The 27,620-nt window shown below is 48.5% G+C and overlaps 1 protein-coding gene across 1 annotated transcript in view; it reads right to left on the bottom strand.

Annotated features, from left to right (window-relative positions):
* Positions 1-1,391: 1,391 nt before the first annotated feature.
* Positions 1,392-27,620, bottom strand: part of STARD10 (StAR related lipid transfer domain containing 10) — a 95,096-nt gene continuing 68,867 nt past the window's right edge. Inside the window, exons 4-6 of the mRNA XM_082244578.1 lie at positions 9,678-9,795; positions 4,081-4,133; positions 1,392-2,174 (exon numbers count right to left, since the gene is read on the bottom strand). Coding sequence (XP_082100704.1) covers positions 1,947-2,174; positions 4,081-4,133; positions 9,678-9,795 — 399 coding nt within the window. The 3' untranslated portion in view covers positions 1,392-1,946. The remainder of the gene's footprint in view (positions 2,175-4,080; positions 4,134-9,677; positions 9,796-27,620) is intronic.

Below are 27,620 nucleotides of genomic sequence, written 5' to 3' on the forward strand. Positions count from 1 at the left end.
GGAGGGTGTAATGGCAGCGCCGTGTTCAGCAAGTAGGAGCATATGTCAAGTCTGCAAACTGAAGCAGATGTACTGCACATGCAAAATAAGGAGAAAGCACTCTCAGCAGTCTGGTGGTGTTCCAGCCATGGTCAGAGAGAAATGGCTCTAAAATGACCAGCTACGTAACCCCTTGTGTCAACCACTGGGTTAGTCTTCTGCCATTGTTGGCTGTACTAAAGGATTAGTCCAGCTCAGTACTAGGGGCCTTCTACTGGCTCAGAACTCAGCTACCAGCCCATGAGGAGCTCTTGTCATAATTGTAATGGCACAAGGTAACTGAAGCACAAGGAACAGAGGGAAGATCCAGGTCTGAAGAAGAATCTCTTAGTGACAATTACCAGCCAATAAATTATGAGTAGGACGAGGACGAGGAAGCTCCGTTCTGACCATAGACATCAGAAAAAGGATGGATATAGAAATACGAGGCATCTCGCACATTATTTTCTGGATCATCTACAGCCATAAATGGGATTGTTTGGGTGGCTCAGGTTCAGGCTCTGAAGTGGGGTAGGGGGAGAGAGGGGGAGATGGGGTGCCTATCTTAGGGGAACAGTAAGGATCAAACAAGGCTTTTTAACCAGCTACGTAACCCCTTGTGTCAACCACTGGGCTAGTCTTCTGCCATTGCTGGCTGTACTAAAGGATTAGTACAGTTCAGTACTAGTGGCCTTCTACTGGCTCAGAACTCAGCTACCAGCCCATGAGGGGCTCTTGTCATAATTGTAGTGGCACAACGTAACTGAAGCACGGGGAACAGAGGGAAGATCCAGGTCTAAAGAAGAATCTCTTTGACAATTACCAGCCAATAAATTATGAGTAGGACGAGGACGAGGAAGCTCTGTTCTGACCATAGACATCAGAAAAAGAATGGATATAGAAACGCGAGGCATCTTGCACATTATCTTCTGGATCATCTACAGCCATAAATGGGATTGTTTGGGTGGCTCAGGTTCAGGCTCTGAAGTGGGGTTGGGGGAGGGAGGTGGAGATGCGGTGCCTATCTTAGAGGAACAGTAAGGATCAAACAAGACTTTTTGACCAGCTATGTAACCCCTTGTGTCAACCACTGGGCTAGTCTTCTGCCATTGCTGGCTGTACTAAAGCATTTTCCCACTCCAGTCATCTACCCCATAGCAGACGGGGCAGATGACTGGCCTGGGAGCATCAAGAATAAAGGCCAATTTTAAAAATAATTGGCTAAAACCTCAACATACAAACTATTCCCGATATAAACTCTTCCTAGGTATTGTACGGTGTTATGGTTTTTTTGGGGGTTGATATATTTATTCCATCCATCAAAAAGACAAAAAGGAAGAACATAAAAGTTAAAAAAAAAACCACAACAGAAATGAGCAGTAAAATCTTTTAATATTTCTATGGTGAACATATCTGAAGACGTCACCTTGCTTTCTCACTTCCGAAGTCTCTCAGGCGTCTGGTCCGTCACCGAGTCACTCTCACCGCTCCCATCTCATGCTCCCTCATTAAAACAAACAGCGCCACAAAGTCACTACTAAAAATATTCACTCTCCGGCAGTGCAGACATTTCAAAAATTCAGACAGCAAAATAGACTTAAATTACAATCTCATGGAGTGCTATTTGTCATGGGGTGATGCCTAAGAGTTGACGCTCAGTCTCTAGTGAAGGCCATTATCACCAAATCTATATGCAACAGTTCTCGGTCATTGAACAGTTCACTGAAAAGGAGCAAAACAAATGCCAGAACCCTTTATATTTGTATATAAAAAAAAATCACCTATTTCCCAAATAAAATTTTTATTCTCCGCCCCCTCCCCCCCCCATCCTCAGTGTCTTTCTCCGCCAACCCTACATTGTAGGATGAAGACACTGTTTTTTGGTCCTCAAAAATGCCACCAAGGGTCTGGCAAAGGTTCTGCGCCCCTCAGTTGACACTGTCTTCATCACTGGCATCTCCCCGATCATCCTTGGTCTCTGCTACGCCGCTCTCATCGATATTTTCCAGTGAGTCGGCGTGCTGGACGGACACCTCGGTCAGACTTATGGTGGGCAGGGTGCTCTGCTCTGGGTACAGCCAGGGCTTGTGCTGGGGGTTGTGTTTCTTTTTCCAGTCTGGGTACTTCAAGGCGGCTTTATACATCTTCTTCATGGCCTGTGGAGATGAAAAGCATTGAAAGATTTTTAGATAACACCCAACCTCTCTGCGTTCTCTTCTTTATAGAATTAGTATGGTACCTTTATTCTGTATGGCTCCCCCATAGATGGGCAACAGCAAAAAATCTTTAGGGGGATGCACACTGGGCATTTTACTTTTCTCCTCTGAACTCGAGAACTCTTGGCAGTAGAAAAGCTGCTTATAAAAACCCGCCCAAAGCCGCAAATTACACAAGCATTTAGGTGCGTTTAGTCACATCAATCTTTTTAGCATTAATGAATTCCATTGGCCAGACTAATAATTTTTTCGGGCCATTGGAATGCATTAACGCTCAAACGCACCTGGCTGGAGAGGAGGGTCTGGTAGGAAAAAAGTGCTTTACCAAGTCCCCTAGACCAGTGGTCCTCAACTCCGGTCCTCAGGGCCCACTAACAGGCCAGATTTTAAGTATTACATTGTGGAGATGCAGACTAGAGTACTGCAATCACTGAGCAGCAAATTATATCACCTGGGATGGATTTCAGTTATCTTGCAAACCTGGCCTGTTAGTGGGCCCTGAGGACCAGGGTTGAGGACCACTGCCCTAGACAGAATAAAGCAGTTAACCCTTGCAGGACAGGTGCAGTCCCAATGCAAGAGAGGATTTTTAGGTTTCCTGGAGCTTAGCTTTAACTCCTTCCCGTCCAGTCCTGGCGTGCTGTTATAAAGGGCTGCCTCATTACATGACCACTGTCAGTTTAACAATGGTCAGGGCCATCCTAATAACATCATGGGTCCCTGGGTAAAGTAATTCACTGGGGCTCCGATCTCCGTCAGCCATCCTCTCCTATTCATCCCATGTGATTGGAACAGTACACATCCCGCCCACACAATCAGCAGCAGTAGTAAGATGCTCCAACTTGGGGGTTCTTCCTTAACCCCTGCAAAGTGCTGGAAGAGCACCAGAAACTGCGGGAGGAAAGTAGCGGGGGGGGGAGAATCTAATTCCCATTATAGATTTAGCCCAGTGATGGGTTGCTGCTGTCCCCGTAGCTTAGAATCCAGGACGCTGCTGGGGACACGGCCATCCCGGGACAGCTTAGTAAAAAGTGTGACTGTCCTGGAAAATCTGGGACAGTTGGCAAGTATGATGTAATGCAAGATTATCATGTACCTGAGGCCCCTGGGCAATGCCCAGGGGTGCCCATGCGTTAAGTTTGTCCTGACAATGGTCATCTGATTGACAGCCAGTCCCACTCTCTCCCGTTTATTGCCAGAGACCGGAAGTTGTATATGAAGGCTTGGTCACTGTGATGGGAGCATGCAGTGAGGGGACTCTCAGCACAGAAACTTTTGCTGTCCATGGACCCATATGTGAGGGATGCTGGCGTTAAAGCCCACCTTCTTTGCTGCCGCACATATAAATTACCTGGGCAGCAAGAGGTTAATACCCATGTTATGACCAACATACATTTACTACTTTTTTATATCGAAGCCTGCAGAACATTCCTCTTGCAGAGGTTCACCCTTCCCCTGGAAGGCCCTCAGTGTGCAGATGTTACATGATGCGCTGGGTTCTCTTCCAAATCTTCTCCTCCAGAGGTGGACAGTGCTCATTGCTCAATGATGTAGAGAGATGTGCTGCCATGAGGACATCAATGTCACTGTCTGCATCATTACACTGTGAGAGCATAGTGACACAGTGACATAGTGACACCCCTTTAGTGGGCAGATTCTCACTTGATGTCCTTAGTCTTCAGACTGATGGTGGGTGTCATTCAGTCCAGAAGAATGAGGACATCTAGATGCAAAACCGAACTACTGCTGAGGGGCAGTTCCTGGGAGTATTGCAGCTTGGGGTACAGGTGGACATTTTAGTTTAATTTTCCTGAAGTGGGTCTTTAACAAAATAAAACTCACTTACCTTTGGAGCCAAAAACTGTGAGGATTTATTCACTACCCATTTGGGTAAAGAACCTGCAGACAGAAGGAAAAAAGATCTTCAGTTTTTATTTTTCATGTGTATCACTGACCCCCCCCCCCCCCCCCCCCCAAAAAAAAAGTATAGAAACTTTTCTACAGATTCATCATTTCTACAGTAAATCCAAAATCTTGTAGAAAGTCTTCCAAGAAGAATGGATGTTATATCTACAAAGGGTGCAACTCCATATTAATGTCCATGGTTCTGGAATGGGATGTCCAGCAATCTCATTTCAGTGTGATGGTCAGGTGTCATCAAACCTTTGGGCAAATGGCGTACATATTTGTCCCATGCACCCAGTAAAAAATGTCTGTAAGCATCAAAAGGTGTCCCTGACATCTGGTTGACCATCTTATAATCAGGCACCAAAAAAAACATAAAGTGAAGCAACCCCCACATCCCTCATCCCTAACCAAGACCAGAACATTGAAATACTATAAAACAGCGCTACCAGGCGTGTGAAAATACTAAATAAACATAATTTACAAATCCATAATATAATAAAGTGCACTAGTGACTACAATCTGAACCATTCAGTAATACTGATAATAATAATATTAATAAAATGCACTAGTAACAAAAATCTAATACCATACAATCATAATTAATTGGGACAATAAATATTCTAAGGTGCAAAAAAAATATATGACAATAAATATTCAAAAGTGCAAAAAAATTGTGCAATAAGTGCCAAAGTGCTAAATCCAGTGCAGTCCAAAAAAAAAAAAATATATATATATATATATATAAACAGTCCACTCAAATTAGATAAAGTGCTGAGTACAGTGCTTGAAGTGCTCCACACAAGTGCCAAGTGCTTCCAAAGAGACCATTTTGGAGATCCACTCACCAGATTTAGGATAAATCTGAGCCTTAAGTGTGCAGTGACTTCAAACAGATAGCCAGTAGGGATGGATAGGGCAACTGAGCCTCCAAATAAATCTCCAGCCTCAGATTTAGGATGTAATCCAGCCTCAGATCTGCAGTGATGTCTTTGATAACGCCCATTGTAGGCGGGCGAAACGCGTTGACGTACTTCCTGGCAGACAATCGTCACACAAAGTCACTTCCTAAACCACCGTGGAACGCACGCCGGCAGCGTACCCGGAAGTGGATCGGTTTACTGTGACTACTGATTGTGATACAACGCTGTTACCTGGATTACCTTTGTGAGTAGTTTTAATATATTTTAATGTAATAAATACCTTACGGGCTTCACTATATTTGGCTCCTTCCCTCTTTTATCTGAGCACCTGAGCAAGGGAAAATTATAGAAGAGGCTGGAGGTGTATTGGAGGCTCATCCATTCCTACTGATTATCCTGGGGAAAATCACTGCAGATCTGAGGCTGGATTACATCCTAAATCTGAGGCTGGAGGTTTATTTGGAGGCTCAGTTGCCCTATCCATCCCTACTGGCTATCTGTTTGAAGTCACTGCACACTTAAGGCTCAGATTTATCCTAAGTCTGGTGAGTGGATCTCCAAAAGGGTCTCTTTGGAAGTACTTGGCACTTGTGTGGAGCACTTCAAGCACTGTACTCAGCACTTTATCTAATTTGAGTGGACTGTTTATATATATATTTTTTGGACTGCACTGGATTTAGCACTTTGGCACTTATTGCACAATTTTTTTGCACTTTAGAATATTTATTGTCATATATTTTTTTTGCACCTTAGAATATTTATTGTCCCAATTAATTATGATTGTATTAGATTTTTGTCACTAGTGCACTTTATTATTATTATTATTATTATTATTATTATCAGTATTACTGAATGGTTCAGATTGTAGTCACTAGTGCACTTTATTATATTATGGATTTGTAAATTATGTTTATTTAGTATTTTCACTCGCCTGGTAGCGCTGTTTTATAATATTTCATAAATGTCTTGGTTTTTACCTAAGTGAGCAGCAGCTGCAGGTGATATTAGTTTGCATCACTTTAGCGCGGGTTTAATATTATATTTTTTTCAGAGACCAGAACATTAGCCAGGGCCTAACACTTAATCCTTTCCTTACCCATGTCGAATATCTAATGTTTGGGCTTTTTATCTGTCTAAGGGAAAATATTTTTTTCTTATCATCTCTCACAGTAACACCTTATCAATCCCTGGCACATATGATGTCACTGAGACAGGACATAATAAGTATTTACCCCAAAGGGGCCACAGACATTAGTAAGAAACTAACAAAGGACCTAACCCTTCCCAACCCCCTCCTTTTTTAGTCTGAACCTCAAAAGGGTCAAGCCACCCAAGTGTGATAAGTTCCAGTTTGGTGAGTTGAGAAACCCACTGTTCTTATACACCTATAAGGGACTCCACAAGTGGGAAAATATTCCTTCCTTCCTACTGGATTTGTATTTGTAGCACCCTCCTTGGTAGATGCTAGAGGGAGAGTATAATTTTGGATCTTTTCTGCTTATCAGAAAGATTGCATGGTAAACCTATATTGTTCTCTGCCTACCAGAGAGCAGGATCTGTTAGTAAGGTCTGCTCATAGTGCTCAGGTGCAGTTAAGTTTGTCTAAAGTGTTTCCCACTGGTCCAATAGGGAGGCATATTGGACAGTGGAAGGAAACCTGACAAATGAGTGCACGGGCATTTAGTACAGCCCTGGTGATTGGCAGAGGAAAGTGCCTCGGTGCATACTGGGATACTGTATAAATGTCAGGAGCACATGTGCTCGGGGTCTTTCAGCTAGAGAGCAGTATCCCGGAGGGAGGGAGAAGTTGCCATGTGGCCTCAGATGGTCGACCTGAGAGCCTAAGAGTTAGAGAGGAACTGAACCCGGAGGTCCTGCAGAGCTGACTGGAAGGGAGACACTGGAAAGGATCTGATTCTGCATACAGTGAGCACAGATCTGTGTCAAGGGGCCTGTCCTGAGGGGGCCATCCCTGCAGCCATAAGAGCCATTGGACAGGTGTCAGTAAAGGGGATGCTAGAGAGTGTCCTGAAGATAATGTAGTTCATCAAGTCTGTCCCTGGAGAGAGAGCAAGAAGACTTAACCCTTCCCATACATGTGGAAGTATGGTTAAAGCAGTGTGACTGCTTCCACAAGTAACCTGGTGGGGCCAAGTGAGAGTTGCCCTTATCAACTGTAAATAGTTTAGGTTGGAGTATCCCACTATTCCCTTCTAATATCCAAGTTCCATAATAAATACTAAAAACCAAAACCCCAGCTCCAAAACAAAGCATCAATGCTTAAAAAGAACTGTGAAGAAAGGTTAGAAAATATATAGCTGCCTCCGAGCTTTGGACTGTGGCACCTATGCAGGGGTGGGTGACATCACAATCCTTCCAGTGTTCTATCAGATCTCCCTACCCCATCAGAAATCCATACCCTCGTCATTTCCGGTTCAGATCAGCTGTGGATTCGTCATGCATCAGCTGTAGTCGCGTCACACGTCCTAGTGCGCATGCGGGTAGGGCAGCGGGCCGGGAGATCTCTTATAACAAATATCCATCCGATCTCCATGCCCCACACTGCACCGACCCGACAACGGGACAATATGCCCACTGTCCATTTGCTGGCTATGTCCCATTGTCGGGTCAGTGCAGTGTGGGGCATGGAGATCGGATTGTCCCATTGTCGAGTCGATGCAGTGTGGGGCATGGAGATCGGATTTCCCATTGTCGGGTCGATGCAGTGTGGGGCATGGAGATCGGATTGTTCCATTGTTGGGTCGATGCAGTGTGGGGCATGGAGATCGGATTTCCCATTGTCGGGTCGATGCAGTGTGGGGCATGGAGATCGGATTTCCCATTGTCGGGTCGATGCAGTGTGGGGCATGGAGATAGGATTGTTCCATTGTCGGGTCGGTGCAGTGTGGGGCATGGAGATCGGATTGTTCCATTGTCGGGTCGGTGCAGTGTGGGGCATGGAGATCGGATGGATATTTGTTATAAGAGATCTCTCTGCCCGCTGCCCGACCCGTTGCCGCGCATGCGCACTAGGACGTGTGCCCGACCGTTGCAATATATTATCAAATTTCCCTACCTATTGCGCGCATGCGCACTAGGACGCGTGACGCAGCTACAGCTGATGCATGACAAATCCACAGCTGATCTGGTAGTATGGTTAAAGCAGTTTGTCTGTTTCCACAAGTAACCTGGTGAGGCCAAGTGAGAGTTGCCCTTATCAACTGTAAATAGTTCAAGTTGGTGTATCCCACTATTCCCTTCTCCTATCCAAGTTCCATAATAAATACTAAAAACCAAAACCCCTGGACTGTTTATTGAGTAACGAGCCATCGGGAGTAAGGATGAAAGTGTGAACTGTACCCTAAGTGACTGTCTACAGGTAATCAGAGGAGGCCCAACAAGTCCTCATACAGCAAGTCCTATGGGGACAGTGCTACATATTTATTTTAGGTTATGAAGAATTTATCAGGAGGGACTGTAACCCGTAAAAATGTCTAGGGATACTTCTAAGGGTGACGGAAACACAAAAAGGTGGACAGGGACACCCCAAGTGGACAAAAAAATTGTGAATTGTGAACTATGGCAAGGAGCTTTGCCAGTTGGGATATGTAATGTATATGAGAAGCTCTGGGTTGACTCAGCCCACATGGCTCCACCAGTAAATAACCTTTTGTTGGGTCAAGCAGGGCCAGATTAACATAGGGGCTATTAGAGCTGCAGCTCCAGGCCCCTTCTTTAAGATAGGCCCAGCTCAGTGATGTGAGTGAGTCACTAATGCTGCCCAGCCCTGCTCTGTGGCATTGATATATAAATTGTGGCGGCCTTGAATTTTAAATTGTGGTAGCATTGGTATGTAATTTGTTAGAGCATTCCCAATCTCCCTGAGCCCTGGTCCACCATTAATTTTGCTGAATGCTGCCATCAGCCTGTATTGCAAAGGAGAGCAGATTGATTGGGGGGGGGGGGGGGGGGTGTCCAGAGGTAAACACAGAAAAGGGATCACCATTTGGAGGGCAAGCATGACCAAAGAGGGGGTGTGCAGGGGGGGCAGGGCTGCAAAGATGAACAGAGGCATGTGAAGTTAAGCAGAGATGAGGGGTCTGGGGTGCATAGGTTAGCAGGGTAATTTAGATTGCACAGGTGTACTGAGAGGAGGTGAAAAATGATGCAGGGATTAGCAGAGAGACAGGGAAGGGTCTGTCATAGTAAATACCCCAGTTACATGGTTTGCAAGTGTAAGGCTCCATTCACATAAAGCAGACGTGACAGAGCATGCACATTCCCATGCATCGCATGTAGGGCAGCCCCTCCCACTTTTAACGCAATGTGGCTCCATTCACATATTGCCATGGCGCACTATGCAGTATTATCCTACTCTCTCTCTCACCCCCTATCCCTCTCTCTCTTTCTCCTCCCTCAATTTAATTTCATTTGTTTAAATATTTAATTTGTTTTAATCAAAAATTGCTTGCATTTTCATTTTATTTATTTCCATAAAAAGGCCCACCAAAATCCTCAGCACCAGGCCCATGGTTCTCTTAATCCAGCCCTGGGGTCAAGTGCACCTTTAATCTGCTTGAGAGAACATACCAGCCTTAAAGTATTTGGCACTCACCTCTGGGATCCACCTGGGCCAGATAGATAAGGGTACAATTGCTGGGTCCTCCTCCTAGTATAAGATACCCGGTCTGTATGGACACAGCCCTTACAAGGTCCTTCTTTGGGGGGTATTTCTGTATTAACAACAAGAGAAAAGAGAAGTTTTAGGACAACCTGTTTATTCAGTATAAACTACTGGAGACACGAACCAGCTATGGGACAATTAAGGTTATTTGAGGTCTAATTTGCTAACAATCGGCCATTGTATCAAATGATACCCTAGAGCAGGGTTTCTCAACCAGGCTTCTATGGTACCCTAGGGTTCCTCCAGAGGTTGCTGGGGGTTCCTTGAGTAATGAGCAATTTCTGCCTCTCAGATAAGTTTCCACTGACCTCTACCTTTACCTCAAGAGACTGCCATAATGGACTCTCACCTCACAGAGGTATGCTTGGGCAGCCACGCTATTATAGTTAGAACTAAGGGAAAGACGTTGTTTATATTGAATTGTTATGCCGCACTTCTTCAGTAAAGCTACATTAACCGTTATAAGCCTGGTCTGAAGTTATTCAAAGTAGTAGAAATAAAGCTGCGCTATATGATACATGTAATAAAACAGATACCCCAAAGAAATAGCAAATGAGCTATAAGGCTAATGCATAATCAAATAATCGTGCAATCAACAAATATAAATGACTCCAAAATGTAAATTAAATTGAATAGAACACAGAGTCCATAAAGAAATAAAAAGTCCAAAGGTGTGTATATCGGTGCACAGAGACAGAATCCTCCACCGCTAAATAAGTAATTAATCCTTCCACCGTGTTGAGGTGCAAAATCACGCTAATGCGCTTACCAAATATAGGCTGCATTCAAGCATATATGGCTCATGAGAGATCTATATCCAATCAGCTCAACCAGGACCCTTGGCAACTCCACTTCAGACCAGCAAGATAGTAGACACTGCAACATAGAGAACCCGGGCAATCTACAATCCGGCAATGATCATGAAAAAATAAATAGCCGCCATGGTGAAGTATGTAAAGGTAGACATTTATTGTAAAAGGTAAAACACTTACATGTACAAACAACAAACAGCGCTTGTAATCGGCAGGATCCGAGGAACACAGCCGCCCGACTTCCCGGGTATCACGTGGTGACCTCAGCACGCCTTTCCGACGCGTTTCGTCATAGATGACGTCTTCCTGGGGATCTCTATGATGAAACGCGTCGGAAAGGCGTGCTAACGTCACCACGTGATACCCGGAAGTCGGGCGGCTGTGTTCCTTGGATCCTGCGGCTATTATTTTTTCATGATCATTGCCGGATTGTGGATTGCCCGGGTTCTCTATGTTGCGGTGTCTACTATCTTGCTGGTCTGAAGTGGAGTTGCCAAGGGTCCTGGTTGAGCTGATTGGATATATATCTCTCATGAGCCATATATGCTTGAATACAGCCTATATTTGGTAAGCGCATTAGCAAGACAAGGAGAAGAAGAATGTATATGCCATAGGTTACCAAGTAAAGGAACAAGCTACAAGCAACCAGTCATTAGACATGGAACCTGGTAAGGTGACAGGTCCTCTGGTAGCGAGGGGGTCATTGTCTGACTCCCTCCCTAGCAATCAGTTTCCAATAGCAACTGGTTCCAAACTCATGTGACAAAGACCCATGCCCTGGTCACAATGTTCAAGAAATAAAAGAGTTAATGAGAGCATGCATGAGGTCGGTGCTGGGTGCTCAGTGGGACCCCATTATGTTACTGGGAGTGGGGTAACAGAGGTACACTGGACTGGTGGAGTGGGTGGCTCAGCATGTTCCTCCTAATGCAAACAGACATCAAGGTACAGAGTGTGGTGACACGGGACAGAACCTTTAGAGAAACTTTGTATTTAATGACTTCACACAGTGAAGGCTCCTCTCTAAATTGGTGATGTTAGATCTTTCACATGACCGGCTATTGATGAGCGCACTCCTCACAAAAGTTACCTCCACGTGCAGGGTGAGTAAACCCCACTCACAACAAAAAATGGCGTAGTCGTAAAGGGGACCCTCGCATACAACATGGCGTAGTCAGAGGGAAAGGGAGGGACCCTGCTCACAAATGGTGATCTTGTAAACAAAAAATTACATTTTTGTAATTGTGACTAATTGCGACGTTGTACCCAAATAAAATGTATGGCTTTTTTCCCCACAAATAGAGCTTTCTTTTGGTGGTATTTGATCACCTGTGCGATTTTTGTTTTTTGGGCTATAAACAAAAAAAAGAGCGACAATTCTGAAATTCTTGTCCCCACGGGGAGTGATTGCGGGTGCCTGGCGGCCCCGCTGATTGGCTCCCCCTGTGACGAGTGGGCGTGAGCCTCAGCTCCTGAGGAAGAGGAAGGTCCCTCAAAATGCGTCCTGTGATCCCTGACTCCAGGGGGAAATTACCATTCTTGGGGAAAGACAAAGGGGCTGATTTATTAACCACTTCAATACCGGGCAATTTCATCCCCTTCCTGCCCTGGCCAATTTTCACCTTTTAGCGCTGTTGCCTTTTGAATGACAATTGCGCGGTCATGCAACACTGTACCTAAACCAAATTTATGTTATTTTTCCCCCCACAAATAGAGCTTTCTTTTGGTGGTATTTGATCACCGCAAGGTTTTTTCTTTTTTGCTAAACAAATAAAAAAAAGACCGAAAAGTTTGAAAAAAAAAAAGTTTTTTTGTTTATGTTATACAATTTTGTAAATAAATACGTTCTTTCCTGCACTGATGAGCACTGATGAGACTGCACTGACAGGCACTGATGAGGAGGCACTGATGGGGTGGCACTGATGGGGTGGCTGATGGGTGGCACTGATAGGCGGCACTGATATGTAGCACTGATATGCAGCATTGGTGGGCACTGATAGGCGGCACTGCTGGGCACTGATAGGGGGCATTGATGGGCACTGATAGGTGGCACTGATGGGCACTGATAGGCGGCACTGATGGGCACTGATAGGCGGCACTGATGGGCACCACTGATTGGCACTGATGGGCAGCACTGATAGGCACTAATGGGCACTGATAGGTGGCACTGGTGGGCAATAATGGGCACTGGCGGGCAGCACTGATGGGGAGGGCACTGGTGGGCAGCACTGATGGGGAGCCCTGATTGCCATCCCTGGTGGCCATAGTGGGCATCCCTGGGGTCATGGGTGGGCATCCCCGGGGTCATGGGTGGGCATCCCTGGTGGTTCTAGTGGCATACCCCCCCCCCCCCCCCAGGGTCTGCACTGGTAATCAATGATCTGATTACCAGTGCCGACCCCCCCCCCCCATCAGGAGAGCCGCAGATCGGCGCTCCTTTACTCGTGCCTGTCAGGCACGTACTGAGGAAAGCCGATCAATGGCTCTTCCTGTTTACTATGTGACCAGCCGTGATTGGACACGGCTGGTCACATGGTAAAGAGCCTACATCAGTAGGCTCTTTACCGAGATCGGAGATGCGGGGAGTCAGACTGACACCTCGCATTACTGATCGCCGCTCTATCGCATTATCCTGCCGCCGTCATATGACGTCCGGTCAGGATAATGCAACCACATTCCCGCCATCAAACGCCTATAGGGCGGGCGGGAAGTGGTTAAAAAGTGGTTAAAAGTGTGCAAAATTTGGTGCAACTTTACATAGAAACCAACCAGCTTCCAGGTTCTTTTGTCAAAGCCTAATTAAACAAGCTGAAGTTAGAAGCTGATTGGCTATCATGCACAGCTGCACAAGATTTTGCACTCTCCAGTTTCAGCAAATAAACCAAAAAATCACACTCAATGGGGAAAATTATGTCAGTGGGGAAAGCAAAGTCTTTTTGGAAGATTAAGTCAATGGGGAAGACTAGGTTGATGGGAAAAGCAAAGTAAAGGGGAAAAGCAAAGTCAAAGGGAAAAAAAAGTCAAAGGGAAAAAAAAAAAATCAAAGGGAAAAACAAAGTCAATGGGGGAAGAAAAGTCAATGGGGGAAGAAAAGTCAATAGGGGAAGAAAAGTCTTTGGGCAAGACAAAGTCAATAGGGAAAGTGTCGTCAACGGGGAAAGCAAAGTCTTTGGGGAAGATTAAGACAATGGGGAAAGTGACGTCAATAGGGAAAGTGACGTCAATGTGGAAAGTGACGTCAATGGGGAAAGTGACGTCAATGGGGAAAGTGACGTCATGACCAATGTAGAATAGATGTCACCCCCAAACTCTTAGGCTGCTTAAAGCCAAAGGGTCCACCCCCATGCCATAAACCTTTCCCTTTACCTAAATAATTGAGACCACACCGTGCTTGGAGTTAATTGGCCACAGCAGCCATTTTATTAACCCTTTTTACCTTAAAATTAACATAAGGAGAAAAAACATTCCTTACAAACATAAAACAATCAGTCATTAGGCCTGTTGGTCTTTGAGGCTCCTCCAAATAATTCCAAATCCTGCACTGCGGGACCTGTGCCCTGATAGGCCTCCAGCCGCGTCACCGGCTCGGAGACAAACCACTCCCCGCAGTGCCACCATTTTGAATTCCATTTAAACTGACATTAAATGGAATGCACCATAGGGACCCATACCAACGATGAGTCCCAACCATACCCTTATCCTAAACTGTTCACCTCCCCCGCCAGCAAAGACCAACAAAACGCCCAGCTGCCATGACAATATAAAATTCCCCCAGAAAGGACAGAAAGCACAAAAGACATGAATCAAAATCAACCATAACAGTCCCAGAAATTAGGGAGGGTGGGTGGGAAGCTTCTTCTTCCTTCGTCCGTTGAACTTCCACTGACCTCCAATCTGAGGGGCCACCCCTCCTAACTGTACCTCAACCCCTCCCAAACCTGATACACCAATCCCTGAATACCCCCCAACTCAAAACAATTTAATTTAACTCACACCTGCCCTGTCTCCCCTCTTCACATGGTCATGTCTGCCCTGCGCTATTTTTTTTTTTTTTTTTTTTGCTTCGGGCCTTGCTTGACCAATGTAGAATAGATGTCACCCCCAAACTCTTAGGCTGCTTAAAGCCAAAGGGTCCACCCCCATGCCATAAACCTTTCCCTTTACCTAAATAATTGAGACCACACCGTGCTTGGAGTTAATTGGCCACAGCAGCCATTTTATTAACCCTTTTTACCTTAAAATTAACATAAGGAGAAAAAACATTCCTTACAAACATAAAACAATCAGTCATTAGGCCTGTTGGTCTTTGAGGCTCCTCCAAATAATTCCAAATCCTGCACTGCGGGACCTGTGCCCTGATAGGCCTCCAGCCGCGTCACCGGCTCGGAGACAAACCACTCCCCGCAGTGCCACCATTTTGAATTCCATTTAAACTGACATTAAATGGAATGCACCATAGGGACCCATACCAACGATGAGTCCCAACCATACCCTTATCCTAAACTGTTCACCTCCCCCGCCAGCAAAGACCAACAAAACGCCACCAGCACCCAAGGGTGACACCTTACCCTTGCGTGCCCCTCCAAACCCTCAAGGCTCGCTGGATCCCATCCTGTAATCCCAGGGCCCATAAATCTATACCCACCGCATTGAGGTGGACTCCATCATCCCGCAGATACCGCCATGTGTCCACTTCCAACTCCAGGTGGCGAACCACCAACCCCCCATTCCGACACACAAAGCGCCCCACTTCCTTGTTCAACTTAATCCGAGCCTTATTAAGGCGCGCGACCGACCTGGCCATGCGCCAGGACGTGCGGGCCACCATATCCGACCAAACTACAAGCAGCGCCGGAAAAGCCGTGCGCAGCCGAAGGAAATCCAACTTTATGTCCTTGATCAAGGCCCGCGCGGACCTGGCCCCCAAATCGTTGCCCCCGGCATGCAGCACCAAAACATCTGGCTGCCTGTCCAACCGGGCGAAACGATGCACTTCGGGAAGGACCCTGCCCCAAGTAAGCCCCGGCACCCCCAGCCACCTGACACAAGCCTCGTGCCGAGAAAAACCAAGTTGTCTACCATTAGGACGCACATCAGCTCTCCGGGCCCCCCAGAAAACATACGAGTGTCCCACGATCCAAACAAGGCAGGGTTCCAAACCTACAAGAAAAGGGGACAAAAGGAAAAGAAAACCAACCAATAATCAGATAACCAGCCGGGCCCACACCCCCCCAACAACAAAACCACCCCCCGTACATACCCTACACCAACAGCTGTGGACGAACGTACAACAAGAACCTCCTAGACTCCCAGCGCCCAATGCGTTTGACCGCATCGTCGTTCAATCCCCAGCGTGCAGCCTCAGTGGCCGCCCCGATCCGAAAGGAATGAGATGCAAACCTACTGGCATCCAAACCCAAAGAGCCCACACACCTTCTGAACACCGATACAAATTGAAAACGAGATAACGACGACCCGTCCGCATGCATTAAAAATGAACCGGGCCGCGAAGGGCGGATTGCCCAGTAATCCCGAACCGCCCCTACCGGGCACAGCGGTGAAGACGGCACCGCGAACAACCGGACACGGACCCCCTTGCCACTCTGGTCCGTTTTGGACCGTCGAAGGAGGATAGTAACCCCCTCCCGACCGACAGAGACATCCTGACCCAATAGGCCCCCCGGCACCGTCCGGGAGGAGCTGACCAATTCCCCAATCCGGAAAGCCCCGAAAAAAGCGAGAGAAAAGGCCGCCTTAAACAACACCACCTCGTAACTCGAGGCGCAGTGCTCCCCCAATTGCCGGCAGACGTCCTGCAAAAGAGCGAAGGACACCGGGCGCCTAGTGTCCCTCCTCCGATAAGCCCTGGAATAGCCCCGTAACGCTTGTCTCACCACGAAGTCCTTCGTGTAATCCTGACAACCCAGAAATTTAAACAGAAAGGCCAAGCCGGACAACTTGCGAGCCACAGCGGAAGCCGACGCGCCCCTCTCAAAATGATCAGAGACAAAAGAAAGCAACACCCACCTGACCTCCGGACCCAGAGGATCCACCGATGCCACCCGCAACACCTCCAGCCACTCCAACCATACCTTGCAATAAGCCGACCACGTGGACTCGCTCACCGACTTCCTGATCCATCCAGCGAGGACCCCAAGGCAATCCCCCATAGCCACTCCGGACACGTGACTCCGCGTTGCTCCGCTGCCGGTGCCAACTCCCGGAACCTGTCCCACTGAAAACGAGACAGCGCGTCAGCAATATCATTCTTAACCCCCGGAATGTGCACAGCGTACAGGAAAACATTCAACCGTAGACACCGCAACACCAAATACCTGAGGAGGCGCACCACCGGCTGAGACGAAGCCGACGCGCGGTTGATCACCTGAACCACCCCGAGATTGTCGCAATGGAGGCGAACCTTCAGGTTCCTGAACTCCGCCCCCCAAATCTCCAGGGCCACCACCACCGGGAACAGTTCCAGCAACACCAAGTTGCTGACCAGCCCCGCTACCTGCCATGCCCCCGGCCAAGGGGCGGCGCTCCACGCCCCCCGGTGAAAAGCCCCGTACCCCGCCGAACCAGCAGCATCGGTAAACAGTTCCAAATCAAAGTTGCTGATCGGCCCGGCCATCCACAAGGATCTACCATTGTATGTGGCCAAAAAACCGTGCCACAGACGCAAGTCATCCCTGTGTTCCCTGTTGAGCCTGACGAAGTGAGTGGGCAACTTCACCCCCGAAGTCGCCGCCGACAGCCGTCGGCAGAAAACCCGGCCCATGGGCATAATGCGGCAGGCAAAATTCAATTTACCCAGCAACGACTGCAAGCTGCGCAACTGAATCTTGCGCAAACCCAGCACCCCTTCAATTTCAGCTCTCAAAGCCCCCAATTTATCCTCCGGTAGGCGACACTCCATGGCCTCCGAATCCACGACAATGCCCAGGAAGCTGAGCACCGTGGTCGGGCCTTCCGTCTTGTCGGGGGCCAACGGAATGCCGAAGCTCCCGGCCACATGCTGCAACGTGGCAAGCAGGATCGCGCACCCGTTGGAAGAGGGCGGTCCCACACACAGAAAGTCGTCCAAATAGTGGATCACCGAATTCACACCGGAAACCTCCCGAACCACCCACTCCACAAAGGAACTGAAGGTCTCAAACAGCGCGCACGATATGGAACAGCCCATAGGAAGGCAGCGATCCACATAATACGCCCCTTGCCACCGGCAGCCCAGCAATCGAAAACTGTCCGGGTGAACCGGGAGCAACCTGAACGCCGCCTCAATGTCCGATTTGGCCATCAAGGCCCCCCGCCCATAATGTCGCACCCAGGCCACCGCGGCGTCAAAGGAAATGTAAGACACCGTACAGGCATCCGGGTCGATGGCGTCATTCACAGACCCACCCTTTGGGAAGGAGAGGTGGTGAATGAGGCGAAATTTGTTGGGTTCTTTCTTGGGAACCACCCCCAACGGCGAAACCACCAAGTCACGCACCGGCACCTCCGAGAACGGGCCCGCCATGCGACCGAGAGCCACTTCCTTGTGCAACTTATCCGACACCACCAAAGGGTGGCGCAATGCCGAACGCAAATTCCTCGCCACCGGCGGCACCGAGGCCAAAGAGCAAGGGATACGAAAACCCACCGCAAAACCCTCCCCCAGAAGTCGGGCAGCCGCCCTATCGGGGTACCTATCTAGAAAAGGCCGCAGCCTTTCCACCCTCACCGGCGTCGTCCCCTTTGTGCGAAGGCTCTCCGGACCGCCCTTTTCCGGACTTAAAACACCGAGCCAAGGAATGGGAACCTCCGCAACCGGAGCATTCATGTTTGAAGCGACATGTGCCACCGAACTTACAGGAACCCTCATTAAATTGCCAGCAGAAACCCCTCCTCTTTGCGGCCGGCTGTCCCGGGGTCGCAGAACCACCGGCCCCCCCTGGAAAAAACTGATTCGGAGCCTTCGCAGACGACATGAGCCGCATCCACAGGCTGATGTCCTTGTGGTCCCACCGCAAGGACGGCCTAACCGCCTTCCGCTGCCGGAACTGTTCGTCGTACCGCAGCCAGGCCGACCCCCCGTAAACCCGATAGGCTTCCCCTACAGCGTCCATGTAGCAGAACAGGGCCGAGCAGTTTTCCGGCGCCTTTTCCCCTATGACGCCCGCCAGAATGGCAAAGGCCTGCAGCCAATTGGCGAAGGTCCGAGGGATAAGCCGATAGCGTCGCGCCTCCTCGTCCTCCTTCTTGCGCTCCTCCGGTTTAACCCTGTCCAGGTGAAACTTCTCGAGGGGCAACAGCGTGAAGATTTCCACGTACTCACCCTTCCAGATCTTCTCCCGGACTTCCTGCTTCAAATGTGCCCCCAATGGGCCCTCAAAACAAACATATACCTCACCTTTCGCTGAATCGTCCAGGCGAACAGCGTCCGCCTTCCCCTCCTTCGCCGTCCCGGTCTTGTCCCCCGCCGCCCCGGCCGTCACTGCCACCACTGCCGGCGCACCAACAACCTGGGGAGGGGCCCCAGCCCCCCCCGCAACTAGCCCCGTGGAAGACGGCCCCGCCAGCCCCGGGGCCCCCCCCGGCTCCGTGCCCGAGCCCCCCGCCGGAGGCACCCAAGCCGCCGCTGGAGACAAGCGGCCCCCGTCCCCCGGGGGCAAACGCCCCAAGAGGTCCCGTAGACCCAGGAGGAAGCCCCTCAAACCCCCATCATCACCCCCTTCCGGGGTCCCCGCCCCCACCGGCCGGGACACCCCCACCCCCCGAGCCCCTCCAGCACTCCCACCCCCCACATCAAACAAGCCCCGCAAATCAGACAAAGCCAGAGAAGGAATTGTGACCTCACCTGTCTGCCCAGGGGGGGCGCCCCCAGCCGCCGATCCAGCCTCCCTCGTCGCCGACCGACCACCGACATCCTCTTCCACATCCGATCCGGACACCTCGCCTTCCGAACGATCGTCCCCGGGCACCGCCGACATCCGTCCACCAGGTGTCGCACTCCCGCCATCTGCAGAGCCGAGCGACAGGCGTCCACGCCCCCGTACTCCAGCTCCGCCCGACGGAGACCTCTGTGAACCAGCCGAACTTCCGATGACCCGGCCACGTGACTTGCCCCGCCGCGTCATCTCTCTGCGCCCAGCCGAGGCCGACTCCGAGTCCCGCCGATCACTGCTGCCACCGGCCGCCATGAAGCCGCTCCCACGCCGAGGCACCCCTCCGACCGGAGCATCGCCAGTAGGGGAGCCCGCCAGTCCAGTAGCACCCCGGCGAGAGGGACGGGGAGAGACCGAAGGCCGCCTCCCCCCACTACCCCCAGAGCTCCGTCCATGCAGAGGATTCCTCCCAGAGGCGCGCACGGCCGCAGCAGGAGTACGCTTAGCCGGCGGCCCTGAAGGGTCCCTGTCGGGGCTCCTAGGATGACGCTGAGCTCGAGGGGAAGGGTCCGGTGAAAAACGCTCCGGCGGCCGTGACCGCCGAGCCCGCGGGACCGCAAGCCCCTCCGAATCCTGTGCAGAGTCCTGAACCCCCATCAACGTGGAGACCTGGGACCGGAGCCACTCAGTCCCCTTCACCGCGGCAGCGGCCTTAATTTGCTCCAGCAAAACGTCCAAATCCGCCATCACAGACCAGGGAAGCTGAGGTGAGATGCTCTGCAGTGAAAAAGGTGGGTGACCAAGCTTCTTCTTCCTTCGTCCGTTGAACTTCCACTGACCTCCAATCTGAGGGGCCACCCCTCCTAACTGTACCTCAACCCCTCCCAAACCTGATACACCAATCCCTGAATACCCCCCAACTCAAAACAATTTAATTTAACTCACACCTGCCCTGTCTCCCCTCTTCACATGGTCTTGTCTGCCCTGCGCTATTTTTTTTTTTTTTTTTTTTGCTTCGGGCCTTGCTATGTGGAAAGTGACGTCAATGGGGAAAGCAAAGTCATTGGGGAAGGCAAAGTCATTGGGGAAGATGAAGTCAATGCAGAAAGCAAAGTCAACATGGAATGCAAAGTCATTGGGGAAAGCAATCAATGGTAGAGCAAATTAATGAGGAAAGCAAAAGCAATGGGAAAAGCAAAGTCAAAGGGGAAGGCAAAGTTAAATGGGAAGGAGGATTCAATGGGGAAGACAAGCTTAATAGGGGAGGTGAGGTCAACGCAGAAAATGAAGTCACAGAGAAAGGTTAAGCCGAGGGAGAAAGCAAAGCCAATGGGAAAAGTAAAGATTTTGGAAATACAGAGGGGCTGATTTATTAAAACTTGAGTGTGCAAAATCTGGTGCAACTCTGCATAGAAACCAATCAGCTTCCGGGTTCTTTTGTCAAAGCCTAAATGAACAAGCTGGAATCTGATTGGCTACCATGCACACGTGCACAAAATTTTGCACTCTCCAGTTTCAGTAAATAAACCCCAAAAAAAGTCAATGGGGAAAATGACATCAGTGGGGAAAGCAAAGTCTTTGGGGAAGATTAAGTCAATGGGAAAAACAAAGTAAAGGGGAAAAGCAAAGTCAATGGGGAAAACAAAAGCAATGGGAGAAGCAAAATCAATGAGGGAAGCAAAGTCTTTGGGCAAGACAAAGTCAATGGCGAAAGTGTCGTCAATGGGGAAAGTGTCGTCAATGGGGAAAGTGTCGTCAATGGGGAAAACGTCGTCAATGGGGAAAGCGTCGTCAATGGGGAAAGCGCCGTCAATGGGGAAAGTGAAGTCTTTGGGGAAGATAAAGAAAATGGGGAAAGTGACATCAATGGGGAAAGTGAAGTCTTTGGGGAAGATGAAGACAATGGGGAAAGTGAAGTTTTTTGATGAAGATAAAGACAATGGGGAAAGCAAAGTCAATGGGGAAAGTGACGTTAATGGGGAAAGTGACGTCAATGGGGAAAGTGTCGTCAATGGGGAAGATGAAGACAATGGGGAAAGAGAAGTCTTTGGGGAAGATGAAGACAATGGGGAAAGTGACGTCAATGGGGAAGATGAAGACAATGGGGAAAGTGAAGTCTTTGGGGAAGATGAAGACAATGGGGAAAGCAAAGTCAATGGGGAAAGTGACGTTAAGGGGAAAGTTACGTCAATGGGGAAAGTGACGTCAATAGGGAAAGAGACGTCAAAGGGGAAAGTGACGTCAATGGGGAAAGTGACGTCAATGGGGAAAGTGACGTCAATAGGGCAAGTGACGTCAATGGGGAAAGTAAAGTCTTTGGGGAAAAGAAAGTTAATGGAAAAAGTGACAGAAAGCCAAGTCAACAGGGAAAACAAAGTCATTGGAGAAAGCAATGTCAATGACGAAAGCAACGTCAATGAGCAAAGCAAAGTCAGTGGTAAAGCAAAATCAATGAGGAAAGCAAAAGCAATGGTTAAACAAAGTCAATGCGGAAAACAAATTCTATCGTGAATGAGGATGCAATGGTGAAGGCAAAGTCAATGAGAAAGGTGAACGTAAACGCAAGATGAGGATGAAGTCAAAGGGCAAGATGAAGTCAATCGGGAAGGCAAAATAATAGATCATTCAGAATTAGGTAGACCACAGAAAGCTTGTTCTGTAGAATTAACCATGGTGGTTTTAAATAAATCCTGTTGTAAGAGAAGAGATGAGGCTTATATTTCTAATCATCACTTCTTAAAGTGGACCCTGCTTTGAAAGGCATGGATTGCTAAATACACCGCCCCCCTACCCCAGTTCCAAAACAAAGCATCAGTGCTTAAAGAACTGTGAAGAAAGGTTAGAAAATGTATATAGCTGCCTCCGAGCTTTGGCCTGTGGCACCCAGGGCCGGCCTTTGGGGTGTGCGAGCTGTGCGGCCGCACAGGGCGCCATGGGCAACAAGGGCGCCGTGCGGCCATCACAGCTCGCAGAAGATCAGGCGATTCAGGCCGCACAGCGGGAGGTGAGCGGCGACCATGGCCTGGACAGGGTTAACACAGGCCGCGGCCGCCGGTTACCTCCCACTGTGCTGCTGTGCCTCGGTCACCTACTGATGCAGGAAGTTTAAAGAAAAAACAAAAGCTGCAGACAGGGTAAGGTAAGTGAGGTCTCTCTCCATCAAAAAATGTAAGGGGGGCTCTGTGTGAGGGGGGGCTTTGTGTGAGGGGGGTCTGTGATGTAAGGGGGGGCTCTCTGATGTGGGGGGCTCCGTGGGCGGGGGCTCTGATGTAAGGGGGCTTTGTGTGGGGGGTCTGTGATGTAAGGGGGGGCTCTCTGATGGGGGGGTCTGATGTAAAGGGGGCTCTGTGTGGGGGGTCTCTGATGTAAGGGGGGCTAAGTTATTTGTAATCATAAAAAAGAAAAGTAAAATAAAGTGCAAAAAAGGTGGGGGGCTCTGTGGGCGGGGGGCTTTGTGTGGGGGGTCTGTGATGTAAGGGGGGCTCTCTGATGTGGGGGGCTCCGTGAGGGGGGTCTGATGTAAGGGGGCTTTGTGTGGGGGGGTCTATGATGTAAATGGGGCTCTGTGTGGGGGGTCTCTGATGTAAAGGGGGCTCTGTGTGGGGGGTCTCTGATGTAAGGGGGGCTAAGTTATTTGTAATCATAAAAAAGAAAAGTAAAATAAAGTGCAAAAAAGGTGCAAGAAAGTGCACGTGGGGGGCGCCACAGGATTAGCTTGCACAGGGCGCCTGAACACCTAAGGCCGGCCCTGGTGGCACCTATGCAGGGGTAACATCACAATCCTTCACAATCCTTCAGGTGAGATCCCAGGGGAGTGTTGATTAGCCAAAAATCTTGCGAGAAAACATTTGCACAGGGGAGCTAAAGAGGATTTAACAACTAAAAGAAGAAAGGGGCGGACTGTCTCACTTACAATGCAAAGCTGAAAAATCCAAGTCTACTCAGACATATCAAATGTTAATAAATAAATATTGCAAATTCAATTTGTATCCTAAAAAAAAGAAAGGAATATTAACTGCAAATGGAAGAAAGAAAATGTTCCCATGAGCTGGAGGGGAGGGGTTCCTTGCGGTAAGAGAGATTAAGCTGTGGAATGTCGTATTACGTGACAAAACAATGGTAAAAATCACAAAATAAATCTACAGAAGGATTGCAAGAATTTCTTCAGTTAAACATATATAAAATGTGTAATCATTAATAGTACTTTAAGCCAACTCTGTTTCTTAAAATTAAAATGCTGGAGCTCTCTGCAAAGAAAGACGTAGAAATTTGCACCATCAAACACTGTGCAATTAAGCCGGCCATACATAGATTAAAATTAGACTGGTTTAGCAGGGACTGGTTGAATTCTAATCCATGTGTAGGCAGGGAGGTTGTACTATAGATCTATTGATCTATTGATTACCTTTTGTACAACTACCCCGTCAGATTTTCCACTTCTTGCACGCGCGGTAATGCAACAACTTTGTTAAGTTTTAGAGATGGCGTCACCTGTCAAACTTGACCATTGAAGTCAATGGGACTGTGCCTCAACTGCATGGCAAAAGCAGCTATGATCCGGTAGATCATTGGTAAGTTGCCCCCAAAAAATTCTGATTGATTTGTGTGGGACAGTAAGGTCTGTAAGAGAAGCATTAACAACTTGCCGACCGCCGCACGACTATTTACTGCAGCAGTCTGGCTCTCCTGGGCAAACCGACGTAGGGCTACGTCACTCGCCCAGGAGCCTCTAGGGGGCGAGCGTGTGCCGCCGGAGGCGCGCTCCCGCCCCCGCTTGTTCACGGACATTCCAGCGCGAGTGACCGGCGGCTCCGATGTCCGCCGGTCACTCCCAATCTCGCGCTGCAGAGGGAGAAAGGCAGGCGGCTGATGTAAACAAAGCCGTCTGTCATTCTCCCTGGTGTAACTGCAGACACTATACGATCCTGCTATGTAGGATCGTATGTCTCTGTGGTTACATGAAAAACCACACCCCTTTACAGTTAGAAGCACGCCCCTAGGGACACATTTTACCCCTGCAGCTCTAATAAAGTTAACCCCTTTCCTACCAGTGTTATTTTTACAGTAACAGTGCATATGTATAGCACTGATTACTGTAGTAAAAAAAAAAAAAAACACCAAAAATGACAGAAATCTTTCCCTTAGTAAACGCAATAACTTTTGCGCAAGCCAATCAAAATACGCTTATTGTGATTTTTTTTTACCAAAAATATGTAGCAGAAAACAAATTGGCCTAAAATGTTAAAAAAGTTTGAGTTTTTTTACATTTTTTGGGGGGGAATTTCATATAAAAAAATGTGAAAAATATTGTTATTTTTTCAAAATTTACGTTCTTTTTTGGTTTATAGCACAAAAAGTAAAAATCGCACAGGTGATCAAATACCACCAAAAGAAAGCTCTATTTGTGGGGAAAAAAAGGACGTCAATTTCATTTGGGTACAGCGTCGCACGACCGTGCATTTGTCCGTTAAAATCACGCAGTGCCGAATCGCAAAATAGGGCCTGGTCAGGAAGGGGGTAAAATCATCCGGGGCTTAAGTGGTTAAGGAAAAAACACCCCCCGAGGAGCAGCAGCGGTGTTTCCTCCTAGCCTACATCACTACAGGATACAACAGTAAGGGAGAGGTCAGTGGGAGAAACCACACAGCACAATGGGGGGGGGACTCGTAGATTGACACACCCTTGGGTTGCCACCTTTCTAAGAAAAATATTCAGCCAAGGAACCATACAAAATTCTAAAAGGAATGCTAGGAGTTGATTACAAATAGCTTCAGGGCATGTAAAATTATTATTATTATTTTCTAAAAACTTTTTTTAAATTCAATTTTATTTGATGTTTGTGCTTTACAAACCAGTTATGCCATAATCAGTGTATGGACAGTGATAACTTCCCAGCATCTTGGCAGCCATACATCTAAACGCCAACAATAATCTTCTCTTATATTCTCCCTGTTAAATATCCAATTGAAAGTGTTCTGTTGTATCAGTTTAATAAGTTTAAAAATCATACCTGTTGATCCTGCCAGAAACCTGATAAGAGCTGATAATCTCCTGTTTATCCTGTCTGTGCTGCACTCTTCTCAGTTACATTGTTCCCATCTATCTCTCAGGACTACACAACCCCTCCCTCTGTGGTATGGGGAGAGAAGGTGTTCAGTAGTCCTGTCCCTGGGTGACAACATTCGCTCACTGTGCTGTATGTGTGGAGAAGCAGCACTGTCACCCTAGTACAGGATTACAGTACACCTCCCTCTTTGCTATGGGGAGAAGGAGAGGAGAAGGTGTTCTGTAGTCCTTTCCTAGGATGCTCAGCAGTACAGTACAATGAGTGAGCATTGTCACCCTAGGACAGGACCTATAGCATGCCTCCCTCTTTGTTCTGGAGATGAGGAGGTGTTCTGTAGCCCTGCCATAGGGTAACAATGATGCTCCTCCCTCTTTGTTATGGAGATGAGGAGGTGTTCTGTAGTCCTTTCCCAGGATGCTTAGCAGTACAGTACAATGAGTGAGCTTTGTCACCATAGGACAGGACCTATAGCATGCCTCCCTCTTTGTTATGGAGATGAGGAGGTGTTCTGTAGTCCTTTCCTAGGATGCTCAGCAGTACAGTACAATGAGTGAGCATTGTCACCCTAGGACAGGACCTATAGCATGCCTCCCTCTTCGTTATGGAGATGAGGAGGTGTTCTGTAGCCCTGCCATAGGGTAACAATGATGCTCCTCCCTCTTTGTTCTGGAGATGAGGAGGTGTTCTGTAGTCCTTTCCTAGGATGCTCAGCAGTACAGTACAATGAGTGAGCATTGTCACCCTAGGACAGGACCTATAGCATGCCTCCCTCTTCGTTATGGAGATGAGGAGGTGTTCTGTAGCCCTGCCATAGGGTAACAATGATGCTCCTCCCTCTTTGTTCTGGAGATGAGGAGGTGTTCTGTAGTCCTTTCCTAGGATGCTCAGCAGTACAGTACAATGAGTGAGCATTGTCACCCTAGGACAGGACCTATAGCATGCCTCCCTCTTTGTTCTGGAGATGAGGAGGTGTTCTGTAGGCCTGCCATAGGGTAACAATGATGCTCCTCCCTCTTTGTTCTGGAGATGAGGAGGTGTTCTGTAGCCCTGCCATAGGGTAACATTGATGCTCCTCCCTCTTTGTTATGGAGATGAGGAGGTGTTCTGTAGTCCTTTCCTAGGATGCTCAGCAGTACAGTACAATGAGTGAGCATTGTCACCCTAGGACAAGACCTATAACATGCCTCCCTCTTAGTTATGGAGATGAGGAGGTGTTCTGTAGTCCTTTCCTAGGATGCTCAGCAGTAAAGTACGAGTGAGCATTGTCACCCTAGGACAGGACCTATAGCATGCCTCCCTCTTTGTTATGGAGATGAGGAGGTGTTCTGTAGCCCGGCCATAGGGTAACAATGATGCTCCTCCATTGATACAGTACAGTGACTAAGCATTGTCACCCTAGGACAGGAAGTGTGTTACTGGCAGGATCACCGGGTGAAGATAAAGAGAGGAAGTTTGCCGCAGACACCGTATCTAATCCTGTATTTAGATACATTATAACTTTTGTACCGCCCCTCCCCCCTTGTACAAGTGTTCATGGAGCTTTGAATCATTCACGGATCAGGCGGTATGGTGACATGTGACGGTGACATTTAGCGTGACGCTCTGTGTGTGACACATCGGGCCCATTGTGTCATCCATAATTAGGAATTTTTCGGCACGTGCATTGAAAGCGGGGGGGGGGGGGGGGTGTTTGGCAGCGGCGCCGTTGTTTGATGTTGGAATGGTGTCAGGATTCCTCCAGAGGCTCTGAGCCGAATATAGAAACACAAATCTTCCCAACCACAGATCTCCGGGGGAAGAAGAACGTTTCTACACGTGAGATCTGAATCTGTCCTCCATCGAACGTTTATCCCTTCTTCACACCATTAAAGGAACACTTCACCCAAAAGGAACCCCTCATAATGGGCACAGCGGGTGTACAGACCCAGGAACTCAGCACAGGGATGGTGGGAACCCCTCATAATGGGCACAGCAGGTGTAGAGACCCAGGAACTCAGCACAGGGATGGTGGGACCCCTCATAATGGGCACAACAGGTGTACAGACCCGGGAACTCAGCACAGGGATGGTGGGAACCCCTCATAATCGGCACAGCAGGTGTACAGACCCGGGAACTCAGCACAGGG

This window comes from Pelophylax lessonae, assembly GCF_965119305.1.
Source record: "Pelophylax lessonae genome assembly, chromosome: 2".
NCBI classification, from domain to species: Eukaryota; Metazoa; Chordata; class Amphibia; order Anura; family Ranidae; genus Pelophylax; species Pelophylax lessonae.